Below are 14,569 nucleotides of genomic sequence, written 5' to 3'. Positions count from 1 at the left end.
ATAAGTCACAGTTGCAAAATGCTAACTCGAATTATTTACAGACGAATGGAAAAACTGGTAGAAGCCGACCTCGTGGAAGATCAGTTTGGGTTCCGTAGAGATGTTGGAACACGTGAGGCAATACTGACCCTACGACTTACCTTAGAAGAAAGATTAAGAAAAGGCAAACCTATGTTTCTAGCATTTGTAGACTTAGAGAAAGTTTTCGACAATGTTGACTGGAATACTCTCTTTCAAATTCTAAAGATGGCAGGGGTAAAATACAGGGAGCGAAAGGCTATTTACAATTTGTACAGAAACCAGATGGCAGTTATAAGAGTTCAGGGGCATGAAAGGGGAGCAGTGGTTGGGAAGGGAGTGAGACAGAGTTGTAGCCTCTCCCCGATGCTATTCAATCTGTATATTGACCAAGCAGTAAAGGAAACAAAAGGAAAGTTCGGAGTAGGTATTAAAATCCATGGAGAAGAAATAAGAACTTTGAGGTTGGCCGATGATATTGTAATTCTATCAGAGACGGCAAAGGACTTGGAAGAGCAGTTGAATGGAATAGACAGTGTCTTGAAAGGATGGTATAAGATGAACATCAACAAAAGCAAAACGAGGATAATGGAATGTAGTTGAATTAAGTCAGGTGATGCTGAGGGAAGTAGATTACGAAATGAGACACTTAAAGTGGTAAAGGAGTTCTGCTATTTGCGGAGCAAAATAACTGATGATGGTCAAAGTAGAGAGGATATAAAATGTAGACTGGCAATGGCAAGGAAAGCGTTTCTGAAGAAGAGAAATTTGTTAACATCGAGTATTGATTTAAGTGTCAGGAAGTCGTTTCTGAAAGTATTTGTATGGAGTGTAGCCATGTATGGAAGTGAAACATGGACGATAAATAGTTTGGACAAGAAGAGAATAGAAGCTTTCGACATGTGGTGCTACAGAAGAATGCTGATGATTAGATGGGTGGATCACATAACTAATGAGGAGGTATTGAATAGAATTGGGGAGAAGAGGAGTTTGTGGCACAACTTGACTAGAAGATGGGATCGGTTAGTAGGACATGTTCTGAGGCATCAAGGGATCACCAATTTAGTACTGGAGGGCGGCGTGGAGGGTAAAAATCGTAGAGGGAGACCACGAGATGAATACACTAGGCAGATTCAGAAGGATGTAGGCTGCGGCAGGTACTGGGAGATGAAGAAGCTTGCACAGGATAGAGTAGCATGGAGAGCTGCATCAAACCAGTCTCAAGACTGAAGATCACAACAATAACAACAACAAGATATCCTTAAATAGCTCAAGGGGAAAGGGATGGCCTATCAGCTTCAGTTTCCTAATCCGGACTTGCAATCTAAGTAGAAGGAAGATTAGGATTTAACGTTCTGTCAACATTCAGGTCATTAAAGACGGAGCACGTGCTCGGAATGTTTCAAGGATGAGTAAAGAAATCGGACGATCCTTTTCAAAAAAATGATCACTGCACTGGAGTGATTGAGGAAAATCACAGAGAATATAAATCTGGAAAAGCCGAGCGTGGATCTGTTCCATTGTCCTCGCGAATGTGTGTGCATTGCGCGACCTCGATCGGTCTTTCGCTCTGATGAGCGCGTCGCCGATCGAACGTTAAATCCTAATCTTGTTTTCTTCCTTTCCTTTTGTTTCGATCTCAGTGTTTTTTTCTTTCTATACAATTGTCACAGCCAGTTAAAAATAATCTTGCTTTGCGAGTACCGAGTGTGCGAAGACTTACAAAGGTTCAGAGGGGATAAGTATCAAAAGTGTGGAGACCATTCTCTGGGAACCAATAATTGATGGTTAACAGTACCCAAGACAGGAATTGAAGAGCGCCGTCGGTGATGCTGAAGACTATCAAATAGTTTTCAAATTAACATATATGACAGCTGTGGCATTTTCAACTTGAATGAAAGGATACTTCATTGGGATAATTTTAATAGCAACATCATTTCTGAATTAAACAGTAGGAAGTAGAGAGTTAGATGTGTGAAGTGTATTTCTGGGAAACGGTGGTGTTGGGGGCATGGGGATGGGAGACTACATCAACTAATTATCAAAGAGCCTTATATCTACCTGCATAAACTGTTCACCTTCAACAGTAGTGTAACTATGTGGCTTCTGACACGCTTTGCTCTTAAATAACCACGGAAAGTGCAAATGTTAGCGTGGTTTGCCTAGATGCAAGGGCGGAGACAAAGACCTTGAATGCTTGGCATCAACAAGATGACAGCAGACTCTCTATCAGTGGTATCCTCAAGTCATACACTCTCACTTCGCCTCCCTCTTTCTCCAGCCAAACAAAATCAAAGATGGCAGAACTAGCCCAGTTGTGCTAGTGTGCGAAATTAAAAGATCCAAGATGATGTAACGAGCCAAGTTAACAAGAAACACCTAATGAAATTCTTTTGTGCTTTATAAATTATAAGCAATTTTATCGAAGATTTTATTTTTCAGATAACGACTCTGTAATCTCCTTTGGAAATGTTACATTTCTGTCACTATAATTGATCACGTTCTGTGTGTAAACATAGTGTATGTTGTCCAGTTTAACTGATACACTGCAATAAAAAAACTTCCTCACTCCTTTGTAAAATTATTTTTGAGTTTAAGAAGTAAAAAGACTTTCTTCCTTCTTTTCTGTGTGGTGTTTTACACTCCATATATATAAACTCAAAAATAATTTTACAAAGGAGTGAGGAAGTTTTTTTATTGCTGTGTATCAGTTAAACTGATATATATATATATATATATATATATATATATATATATATATATATATATATATATATATATATATGTGTGTGTGTGTGTGTGTGTGTGTGTGTGTGTGTGTGTGTGTGTGTGTGTGAATATTACACCAAGACCAGGCAGAAAATTTATGTTGTCTAAAATACTAGACAAACACACAACAAATAGACATTCTAAATATATTTACACCCACTCTTGGTGTAAAAACCTCATATATATATATATATATATATATATATATATATATATATATATATATATTCCCTGAATATAATCAATGTACAAGTTTTTGTCACTCACTACACATAACCGTAATTTTTTTCTAAGTTTATCATTCCATTCCCTCAGTTTTCAATAAGTAAACTACAACAGAGAGTGGTGGGTATATAACTGTATTAATTAATAATGTATTTTATTCTGTATTTTTCATCAATAAAAAACTGAGATGTGAGTAATTATTCAAAATGGTGAAAGTTCATGTGAAATCCTAAAGACAATTATTTATTATTCATCACATCCTGATTACTCTGCTTATTTGTGCAACATTGGAAAATTCACTAAAAATAAATTCTTTAAGGAAATATCCTTAAAATGTGTTATGGAAACACATCAAACTCTCATACTTCTTTTATAAATTACGATTTGATTTGAAAAACAAAAGCTGTATTTTTAATATTTTAAACATAGCTGCACAACAGCAACGGTTTCACGTAATAAAATTATAAACAGTCGAAACCTAGGTAAAGAATTTCTTTATCCATTGCAACTGGTCGGCTGTTTATAATTTTATTAGCTGTATTTTTCTTAAATTTTAATTGCCAGTTTTCAACATATATAGTCTCCATAAAGTTATTGCGTTTAGTAAAGTTTTCAGTATTTTGGTAAAATTTCTGGAAGTTCATCTTCCAGAATGTTCACACATCAAACGCGACGTTAATTAAAACCAAACTGGGCACCATCAGCAAGTATAAGACACGGAGTATGTACATGAGTTGATTCTTAACTATTAAATGTAAAAAATAAATGCTAGTTGGCTGTTTGAAACGTATGTTTCAAATTTTTTTCTACATCGTCACTCCTTTTATCAGTCGCATTGAATACAGTATTCTGATGAACCAAAATCTTTGTAAACAGTCATGAAAAATGAAAGTGTCACAATCAATGAGGCAAAAAAGAATTATTTCCTCTGTCTATAATGAGGACACAGGTGCCCTTGTTAATAAACGAATCGCTGAATGAAAAGAATCATTGAACACTGCAGCTTGCTGTATAGGTAAATACTTACAAGAAACGCATTTTTTACGTGCAAAAATATTATTTACCACTAAAAGTGCATGCATAGAAATGTTACGATCTGTTTACTACAATTTACAATTAAGATCTTACATATGTTGCTTGAAATAATGTCACACATATGCTGAGAACGCTGAAGCAGAATTGCATAATCGCAGTTGAGCTCATTGTCTTCTCTAACTGTTTGACGAACCTGCAACAGCAAAATTAGTTTACCATATGAGCCAGTACATTCTACTTGGTAATCAAATGTGGTGACCTTCAAGAAGTAAAATAACAAACTACCCACTACGATAGAACATATAGCAAATCCTACCTATGTAGTAAATATATTTAATCCTTAAAATACGACCATAATTTTCTTTCGCCTTACATACATAACAACAACTCGGACTGAGAGAAGCGTTAAAACTTTTTTGTCGTGCCACCTGCCAAATTCTTCGTTTGCAGTAATAATTTTCGAGTTCCGTCTCACGTATTGTTAATGTAAGGCCTATGTTTTTCGTAATGCAGATAATCCTACAGCCAGGTGTAAAAATATTAAGTATTTGAGATGTATAAACAACAAAGTTGCAATGCAAGTTTTTACTTCATGTGGTTTATGGAAATAGTTTAGTTCTTGATTCATCTATTGATATTATAAAAATAACCCCTGTATGAATGTAATGGCTAATCCAGGAGCTACTGTAGAGGTTTTGATAGGGTTTTCACTAGGAAACAAATTGATTCACGAAGAACTGCTTATAGTGATGATAAGTGTGTAACGTATTTTGTATTACTATCTGTTCCATAATCAGTTCGCATTTGGAGTGACATGCTTCGGTAATGATGAGAGATGAGAACTGGTCATCCAGAGAGCAGGTGATGTCTGGTGGGAAAGGCAGTAACGCAACATCTGCCATATCTCCAGAGAGCTGCGAAGCTTGATCACAGTCTATAAATATTACTTGTTACAGTACCCTGGAACCCCCAATTTGTTTTTCCGTCTATATGCGAAAGATAGTCACAGCAGCTATTGTAGGGATTTTAGATACGGATTTCACTAATAGACGGATTCCCAAGGAAGGTTTTTATATATCACCACATATTAAAGATGTCTTCTAGCAGTAGATAGGTAGTGCTATCTATCCAAAGCAGGAGCTGCTCAAAAAACACAAATAAAGAAAAGATATGTACAACTTCTGAAACAATAATGGTAATAAAATTTAAGGAAACCTTTCTTCTTTGAGTGTGTAGTTGATACATAACAACTAAAACAGACGTTATGTATCAAATTAAGACTGTGTGTTGGACCAAGACTCAAGCTCGGGCTTTGCTTTTTACGGGCAAGTGCTCTACAGACTGAGCCACCCAAGCACGATTCGTCCTCGTAGCTTTACTTCCGCCAGTAACTCATCTAATACTTTTTAAACTTCACACAAGCTATCCTACGAAACTTGCAACATTAGCACATCTACAAGACAGGACATTGCGAAGGCTTGGCTTAGCCACAGATGCAGCGCAGTGTGCACCGATATCAAAATTCCTGGCAGATTAAAATCATTGTGCCGGACCGAGACTAGAACTCGGTACCTTTGCTTTTTGCGGGCAAATGGTCTACCGACTGAGTCATCAGGGAGTTTCGTATCAGTGCACACACCGTTCCAGAGTGAAAAATTTCATTCTGGTTACGTTTATTCCTTGGTTTATGCATTGCAGAATCTTGAACGAAGTGTATGGAAACGAACTTACTGAAAATCCTAAACTGGATATAAAATTTAAATGACAGTACATTCGGCATGCTTCGGCCAACCAGCTATTTGGCAAAGTTCCCTTGGACTTATATACCAACCTCTGAGCGTCGGCGCCCGCAGATATTTCTCCGGTTGGGGAGGTGTGTGTGGAAGCTGCGTATGTGTTAAAAAACAGTGAAATACTTCCAAATCTAGTGATAATAAGGCCCTGAAAGTTCAAGCTATCTAGTAAGTATAATATTTATGCCCCAGTAAATGATTCTAAAACGTAATATGACTCGTATATTTAAAGGAAGTAGTCATACACACTTATATAATCCAGCGCACCTGAAAATGAGGTTAGTATAGCTATCATCTGAATATTAAACAGCAAGTAATGATTCAGTATGTAAAGGGAAATGAAAATGTAATAACCATGGAGGACTGATCAAGCGGTTGTAGAGGAAGGAGTAGAAGATGAATTATGGGGGCTTGGCAGTCGTAATAAGAGAGGAAAAGACTGAGCTCTGCAACATATTTCAAGTGGTAGTAACGAATACTATGTTCGAGAAGCATAAAAGGAGGAAGTGTAGTTGGAAAAGACCCGAAGATATGGGAAGGCTCCAGCTGGATTACCTTGTGGTCAGACAGAGATTACGAAATAAGGTATTGCAGAGTAAGGCGTACCTAGACATACATTTAGATGACAGTTTAGTAATGATGAAGAGCAGATTGAAATTTAAAAGAATCGCCCAGAAGGAATTGGGATACTTTGGTACTGAGGAAAGATGAAGATTGAAGAGGAGTCGCCATCGCTAATAAGGGCAATCACAGTTGTTGCACATAGAAACATAGGTACAAAGAAGGTAACTCCGAGAAAGCCTTGAATAACAGAAAAATATTCGATCCACGAAGGAAGGAAGTACAAAAATGTTCAGGGAAATAACAAGAACACGGAAATCACTTAGGAATGAATTAAATAGGATGTAGAGGTTAGACCGATATGACTGCAGGAAGAAAGTGAAGAAATCGAAAAAGAAATGGTCGCACGGCGGGCTGACTCAGCACGTAGAAAAAGCAACGGTTGTAATATTAATACCGCACAAGCAATTCCAGTGTTATACACAGAGAACAGTGTAGATGGAAAGAGCACCCTGATGGTCTCTATGAGGAGGCGGACTTGTCTGATGACTTGTTAGAAGAAACTGGAGACGGAACGGAAGACATGGGACATCCTGTATTAGAATCCGAAAGCGCTCTGGTTTACTTGAGAACAAATAAGACAGTAGGGGTAGATAACATTCCATTGTAATTTCTAAAATCATGAGTGAAAGAGATAACAAAACAAATATTCACGTTAGTGTGTAGGATTATGGGACTGGCAGCATACCATCAAACTTTCGGAAATCAACTATACAATTCCAGAAATATATCATCCAATCAATTCCAAAATCGCAAGGGCAGATAAATGAGAAAACTAGCGCACAAACTGATGCATCCAAGACGCGGAGAAGAGTAATATACAGAGGAATGAAAGAAAAAACTGAGGTTCAGTTAGATGAGGATCAGTTAGGCTTAGAAAAGTTAGAATCAGCAGAGAGGCCATTCTCTGGTTATGCTTGATAACAGAGGCAAGACTGAAGAAAAATCAGGACAAGCTCGTAGGATTTGTCGATCTGGAAATAGCGTTCGACAATGTAAAATGGTGCAGGATGTTCAAAATTCTGAAAATGGTTCAAATCGCTCTGAGCACTATGGGACTCAACTGCTGTGGTCATCAGTCCCCTAGAACTTAGAACTACTTAAACCTAACTAACCTAAGGACATCACACACATCCATGCCCGAGGCAGGATTCGAACCTGCGACCGTAGCACTCGCACGGTTCCGGACTGCGCGCCTAGAACCGCGTTCAAAATTCTGATAAAAATATAAGTAAGCTATCGCGTGTAATATATAGTATGCACAAGAACCAAGAGGGAAAAAAGAAGATTAGAAGACCAAGATCGAAATGCTCACTTTCAGAGGATGTAAGACGGGGATGCAGTCTTTCACCTATAATGTTCAATCTCTGCTAGAATCATAGGCCTTAATTTGAGGAAGAAAGTTCTGAGAATGTACGTTAAGAGCACAGCATTGTACGGTAGTGACTGTGGTAAAACCAGAACGGAGGAAAATCGAAGCGTTTGAGATATGGTGCTAGACAATAATTTTGTAAATTAGACGGAATGATGAGATAAGGAATGAGGACGTTCTCCGCAAAATTGACGAAGAAATGAACATATGGAAAACACTGATAAAAAGAAGGAGCAGGACGCTAGAACAGTTATTAAGACATCAAGGAATAACTTCCGTGTTACTAGAGTGAGCTGCAGAGGGAAAAAAACTGTTGTGGAGACAGGAGACTGGAATACGTCCATAAAATAACTGATGACGTATGGTGCAAATACTACTCTGTGATGAACAAATTAGCGCAGGAGAGGAATTCGTGTCGGACTGCATCATACCCAATCAAAAGACTGATGATTAGAAAGAAAAAAAAAAGAATTCGAGTATCAGCTTTCCTCGTATAGCCTCCAGCTGTGGGAATGAGAATATTTCCTCAGTTAATCCATCATAGACTTTAAATAAGAAAAGAATAAGTAAGGCATCAGGATCAACACATCGTTTGTGAATATGTCACACCTAACATCACATTAATGTGCGAAATCACTGTGCACAATATTAAACAAGCGGTAATTGTCTAAATAGTACCCGTCGACCTACCTTGTCATCTGAAACCCGATACTATGCAAAGATAACTACTAATTATTAAGTTTTTGTATGTCCATCCTTCTGGCAGTAATTCTTTGGGATGACGGCTGTTTGCCATTGTGAGAAAATAAAACGCCTACAGCTGTCCTTATGATTTTATTTATTTTGTTGCAACCGGTTTCGGTGGTGCAGTGCGCCGTCTTCGGGCTGTAGTTGATGCGAATGGGGTTGACACAATCCCTATATATACTGCCTCACTGGCCGCCATAACTGGATATGCAGATAATCTGAAAACTTAGGCGTCAGAACTCCAACCATCACCTAGAGTGTTGACACCTAAGTTTTCAGATTATCTGCGTATCCAGTTATGCTGGCCACTGATGTGATAGTATGTAGGGATCTTATCAACCCCTTCCACGTCAGCTACAGCCTGAAGATGGCACATTAAAGCGGCGAAACTGGTAGCAACAAAATAAAATCATAAGGACGGCTGTAGGCGTTTTATTTTGTCACAAACTTATTATTAATGTTTTGTGAGTGAAGCTCAATACGCGGTCTCTGATACGTCAGAATAATGACGTACAGTAAGACGAATCCACGAGATACATCAAAATGGTGGCCATGCTACGTGACACTATATTATGAAAAAGTAACAAATAATGATCTGATCTGATTAGAAATAATTCTGGAAAAAGTTAATTACTAAGCATATATAGGGGAATATTGAACCTAGAGGATGGTGTACCTGGGAACACAAGATGATAGTAAATCGGTACTTTAGTCTAGTGACTTATTTTCGAATTACTTGAAGGAATGCACACTAGAGACCACAGTAAACAGTTTCCGCCATTGCCTACCGTTTCTGTTGTTGTTAGACATGAGGTTGTATTTTGTACAGCTTTTGTTATTATTTTGCGCTCTACGCATTTGAGTCATGTATAATATATTGAAGCAATTTGGAATATGTCGTTATTTCTTCACGTACAGATTATTATGGGGAATAAAATGTTATGTACTTTTAGAACTATTTTTTATAACACGTGGACAGTCCAGTCGTACTTCGTTGATCGGCACTGTCCTGCACATAGAAACAGAAGGTCTTTTACCACTGAACATACGATACCTGCAAATAAACACCATTTCTTTAATGTCTTAACAATATTACTTATTTCCAAAATGAAATTTCTGTTGGTTTCGAAAAGGTACCGTTCGAAAATATATTTGACTTGCAACTATACTTAATTCCTAATGTATCTAACTTGATAATACTATTCCGTAATTTTATTTCATTTACTGATCTACTTTTAAATTTAAATTTAACGTCAATCTTATTACTGAATGTGATACGTCCCGTCAATTAACATCCTGTCTTGACTCCAGAACTTACTTTACGGGAATAATCACAATGGCTCCCTTCAGAAAATGCATTGTAAGAACTGTATGCATATTATATCTATATTAGACGTTATCGCATTGTTCTAATCTGTTTTTGTTTTGTTTACGAATGAAAAATGCATAGTATTGTAAGAGGAAAGTGAAGATAAATAGGACAGTCGCTTAAAAGAAAGGAAAAATATGAATCGTAAACCACAACAACAAATTTTCTTGGAAACACGAAGAAAATCATATCAAAAGAATTGCTGACAACACTCGACGTACAGCAACAGGTAAGTACAAAATTGTCAATTACAACAGCTCGTGTGTAGACTGGTGTCAATTGCAGCCAGTTCTCATTCAATAGTTTTGCTTATCACAGTAGAATTCGTAGTTACACAATGACGTGGTCCAACATTAGCAGTTAATGAGTCGTTCAAGATGGCTGAATTCATATCATAACAGCGCATCCGTGTTGTATTTTCATACTGGGTTTGTTTTGAATTATGCTACACATAAAACGTGTGAGTTCAGTCATGTGTGGTAAAGATAGGAAAATGGAGCGAACTAGACCAGAAATGCTACCCGATACTGAATCTGTTGCTGACGAGAATGAGTATGATGTAATTGTAAAAAATACGAACGCTTCAGCGAGTGAAGATGAATGTCGAGCTAAAGGCAATGCGGATAATACTGTGGTTAATCTGCAGTTTTTAACTATAATTAATTCTATGGCTACTCCAACTATCAGTCAAGTACTAGATATAAATGCAGTTCTATTGTCTGCTGAGGAGTGATGAAACAAACTTTTACACCACAACTGTTGATTACAGTAACTAAACTAATAAGGGGAGGCCGCCAATTGTAAAATTCAGATTCGATTCATATTGCGCATAATAAAAGCTCATAACCAGAGGTGTAATGTGGCAAAGCACCAAGATGCACTTCTCAGCCGTTGTCGAGAAAATCGACAGTTAAAAGAAACCGTTAAGGTGAAATACTCTCTACGATTTGTAACTTTCTACAGCGTCGTGGCGCAGCGGTAAGCGCTCGGGTTCGTAATCCGAAGGTCGCCGGATCGAATCTCGCGCCATGCAACTTTTTTTTTTAGTATTTGTTAATTTTAATTAATATATATATATATATATATATATATATATATATATATATAAAATTCCCGGCAATCAGTTGCAACAATTATGCATATAATAAGTTGTTGAAAGTCGTTTGTCGTGGAAAAACTGGCGACTTCGAACATGATTATGTTTTCTGCAAAGAAAGTTGTATTTCACAAATGTTATTAATTGTCTTCATAATGTTTACACGTGCAGTTAACGGAAGACGTAGAAACGATATTCCGAAACGAATACGTATAGTGTAAGTCAAACGTTCGAATTAGAGACCATATATATATATATATATATATATATATATATATATATATATATATATATATATTTGAATTACAAAAAATAAATACTAAAAAAAATTGCATGGCTCGAAATTCGATCCGGCGACCTTTGACTTGCGAATCCAAGCACTTACCGCTGCGCCACGACGCTATAGGAAGTTATATCTCGTAGAGAGTATTTCACGGCAACGGTTTCTATTAACTGTCGATTTTCTCGACAACGGCTGAGAAGTGCATCTTGGTGCTTTGCCACATTACACCTCTGGCCATGAGCTTTTATTATGCGCAGTATGAATCGAATCTGAATTTCACAATTGGCGGCCTCCCCTTGTAAGTACACTTCTGGGAGAGAATATCTTCACAACGTAACTGAAAACTGTCTGTCCTGGACAATATCTTGAGGGGCTGGAAAGAGAGTTTGGCATGGTCCTTTGAGACGAGGGGCTCGGAGGCAGCTCCTGGTAACCACGCTGAAGTCATGCCTCGTCAGTGGCTGTTGTGTGCGCAGCGGCAGGTGTGGTTCTTGGCGAAGATAGCAGTCGGCGGGCAGCAGGAGTGGCAGCGGTCACAGCAGGCAGGGTCCGTTGTGGAGAATCGAAGCGGTTCTTGATCCGTTAGGGTACGGGACGTGTCTGGCCTCCTCTGGGTGGGCGAGGACCTACGTAGCCGCCTGCAGAAGGATGCAAACTGGTACCACATGAGCACGTGACAGTGCGGGCGTAAAATAGTGCTTTCCAGATCGCAGCGTTGAGAGCTGCGCCTCAGTACGTGGCATCCCTGAACCTGTAGAAGCTGCTGGCAGTTCGACTGTATACAATGCCTTGCCTCCTCTATTTATCAATAACCTTGTAGGTGCGACAGAGGCCGTAGCTGATCCGCTAAACAAAGAAGGAACTATGCAGGAGGCAGCCCTGCACACATCAGAAATGCTGTATTGTACCAAGTGTTACAGCAGATGAGTGAAATGTGAACTGAAGTATTATCTGAAATAGCCAATAAATTTAATGAACGGTCGGGTATCCACTTGTATCGTCTGAAATATCTATTATTAATAGTAATATTTCCTCCTTAAGTGTACTAAAAGTCAAAAGACAACAAAGACTTCTTATAACTTATCTGTTGATGTATCATCAAAATTTGATGAGTTGTCAGTTAAATAATTTGGTGATATTTTCGCAAAACATAATAAAACCTCAAATCAGTTAACACCTAAGATGTCAGATCAAATTACAATAATAATGGTTAAAATGGCTCTAAGCACTATGGGACTTAACATCTGAGGTCGTCAGTCCCCTGTACTTACAACTACTTAAACCTAACTAACCTATGGACATCATACACATCCATGCCCGAGGCAAGATTCGAACCTGCGACCGCAGCAGCAGCGCGGTTCCGGACTGAAGCGCCTAGAACCGTTCGGCTACAGCGGCCGCCTCAATGAAAATAAATTACGAGTTTTCAGCCAAACACAAGAAATGCCACTTACTATAACTAACATATAAACGTAGGCTTACGCGGCCATTGTCACAGTCAATAAAATTGTTCTGGGTTTGTGACCGCATTGTCAGTAAGTAAAACTGTTCCAAGTTACCTTCTTCAGGGTATTTTTGTTTACTGCTGAATGAGAAAACTTTATTACTTATATATCTGGAGACGTGGTCGTTATCTAATTCTGATAGGCTGTTAAGGATGAAGTGGAAGATGTTAGAAGTTCTTTATTGGTGTTTTCATTATTTCTTTTCATTGGTGAAGCCCTACATTTTGATTGGTGTTTGCATTGCTGCTTATGATTGGTAGAAGTCGGCGGCAGTTGTGGCGTTGTTTTCCTGTTTTCTAGCGTCGGCTGAGTCACGCCAGTACTCTATGTACCTGCGGCCGCTGCGGTCTCCTGCGCGCCTCTGTGTATTGCTTCACGTTATCTGGCGCCCCGTAACGCTGTTATTGCTAAGAGCCAGACAAATTCGTACCTTAAGGACTCCACCCACCTTGTAGAACTTTTAAAAGAAAAATGTATCTCGGCCACAGACCTGATGGTTAGCTTCTATGTGAAGTCTTTATCCACAAATGTATCAGTACAAGACACCATCAACATCTTAGAGGAACGCATAGCACCCGATATCTGCGCGCTAGTGAGCCACTGTTTAACGACCACCTGTTTCAGGGCAATTCTACGAACAGACAGATGGTGTAGCTGTGGGCTCCCCTCTCTCGCCTATTGCAGCCTTCATGGAAGTATTTGAAGAAACAGCGCTCCAATACGCGCCATTAGGCCCACAATGTTGGCTTCGAGATGTTGATGATACCTTCGTTATCTGGCCATTTGGAGAGGAAGGGCTACGAAATTTCCACCAACACCTCAACCAGCAGCACAACAGAATCCAATTCGCTATGGAGATACAGAAAAAATTAGGTGCTGCCTTTCCTCAATGTGGACGTTTACAGAAAGCCTGTTGGTAAACTGGGCCATAGAGTATACTGGAAGCCATCCAGTACTCACAGGTACCTACATGCCTACTCTCATCATCGCCCTACACAAAAAACATCTGCCCTGTACACTTTAACCCACGATGGCTCAAAGGATCAGCGATAAGGAACATCTAAGTCCATTGTTGGTGCCAGGGGTTATGGCATGAAACTAACAGATAAAACTATGGCGACAAAGAATGAACGCAGAAGAGGAGAGCAGAAGGAAGCACAGAACATCGCTCTATTACCCTGTGTTCAAGATGTTACTGAACAGGTGGGCAAAATTCTTCGTCGAGCAGGCATCAAGCCGATTATCCGAATCAGCAACAGAATAAAAGATGTTCTTCGCGTAATGAAAGATGCCGTTGACAAACTACATGCTGCTGGAGTTCACGAAATCAGGTGCTAATGTGGAATAGTGTATGTAGGCGACATGGGGCGACCCATTAGCACACGGATATCTGAATACGAAAGATATATCCGTTTAAGACAGCACACCAACTCAGCGGTGGCAGAACACCATGATTACTGCGGCAAACAAATTGATTTAGGTGAAGCTGGCGTACTGGCGAAACAGCCTCTTATTTTCAGGAGGAAGCATAACCAAGCGACCCACCAACATGAACGGAGAAGACAGGTTACGACGTCCGACGTCTTGGCTGCCAGCAATAACAGCGTTGTGGGACGACGGAACACATGAAGCGATGCACACAGGCGCGCGGGAGACCGCAGCGGCCGAAGGAGAATAGAGTACTAGCGCGCCTCAGCCGGCGCTAGAAAGCACGAAAACAACGCCACGTCACAACT

The 14,569-nt window shown here is 39.2% G+C and overlaps 1 protein-coding gene across 1 annotated transcript in view; it reads right to left on the bottom strand.

Annotated features, from left to right (window-relative positions):
* Positions 1-14,569, bottom strand: part of LOC126204102 (odorant receptor Or2-like) — an 83,086-nt gene that overhangs the window by 31,273 nt on the left and 37,244 nt on the right. The window contains exon 2 of the mRNA XM_049938519.1: positions 4,141-4,240. Coding sequence (XP_049794476.1) covers positions 4,141-4,240 — 100 coding nt within the window. The remainder of the gene's footprint in view (positions 1-4,140; positions 4,241-14,569) is intronic.

This window comes from Schistocerca nitens, chromosome 9 (genome assembly GCF_023898315.1).
Source record: "Schistocerca nitens isolate TAMUIC-IGC-003100 chromosome 9, iqSchNite1.1, whole genome shotgun sequence".
NCBI lineage: Eukaryota > Metazoa > Arthropoda > Insecta > Orthoptera > Acrididae > Schistocerca > Schistocerca nitens.
The sequence above is the reverse complement of the archived record's forward strand: the minus strand, read 5'-3'. Positions and strand labels throughout refer to the sequence as shown.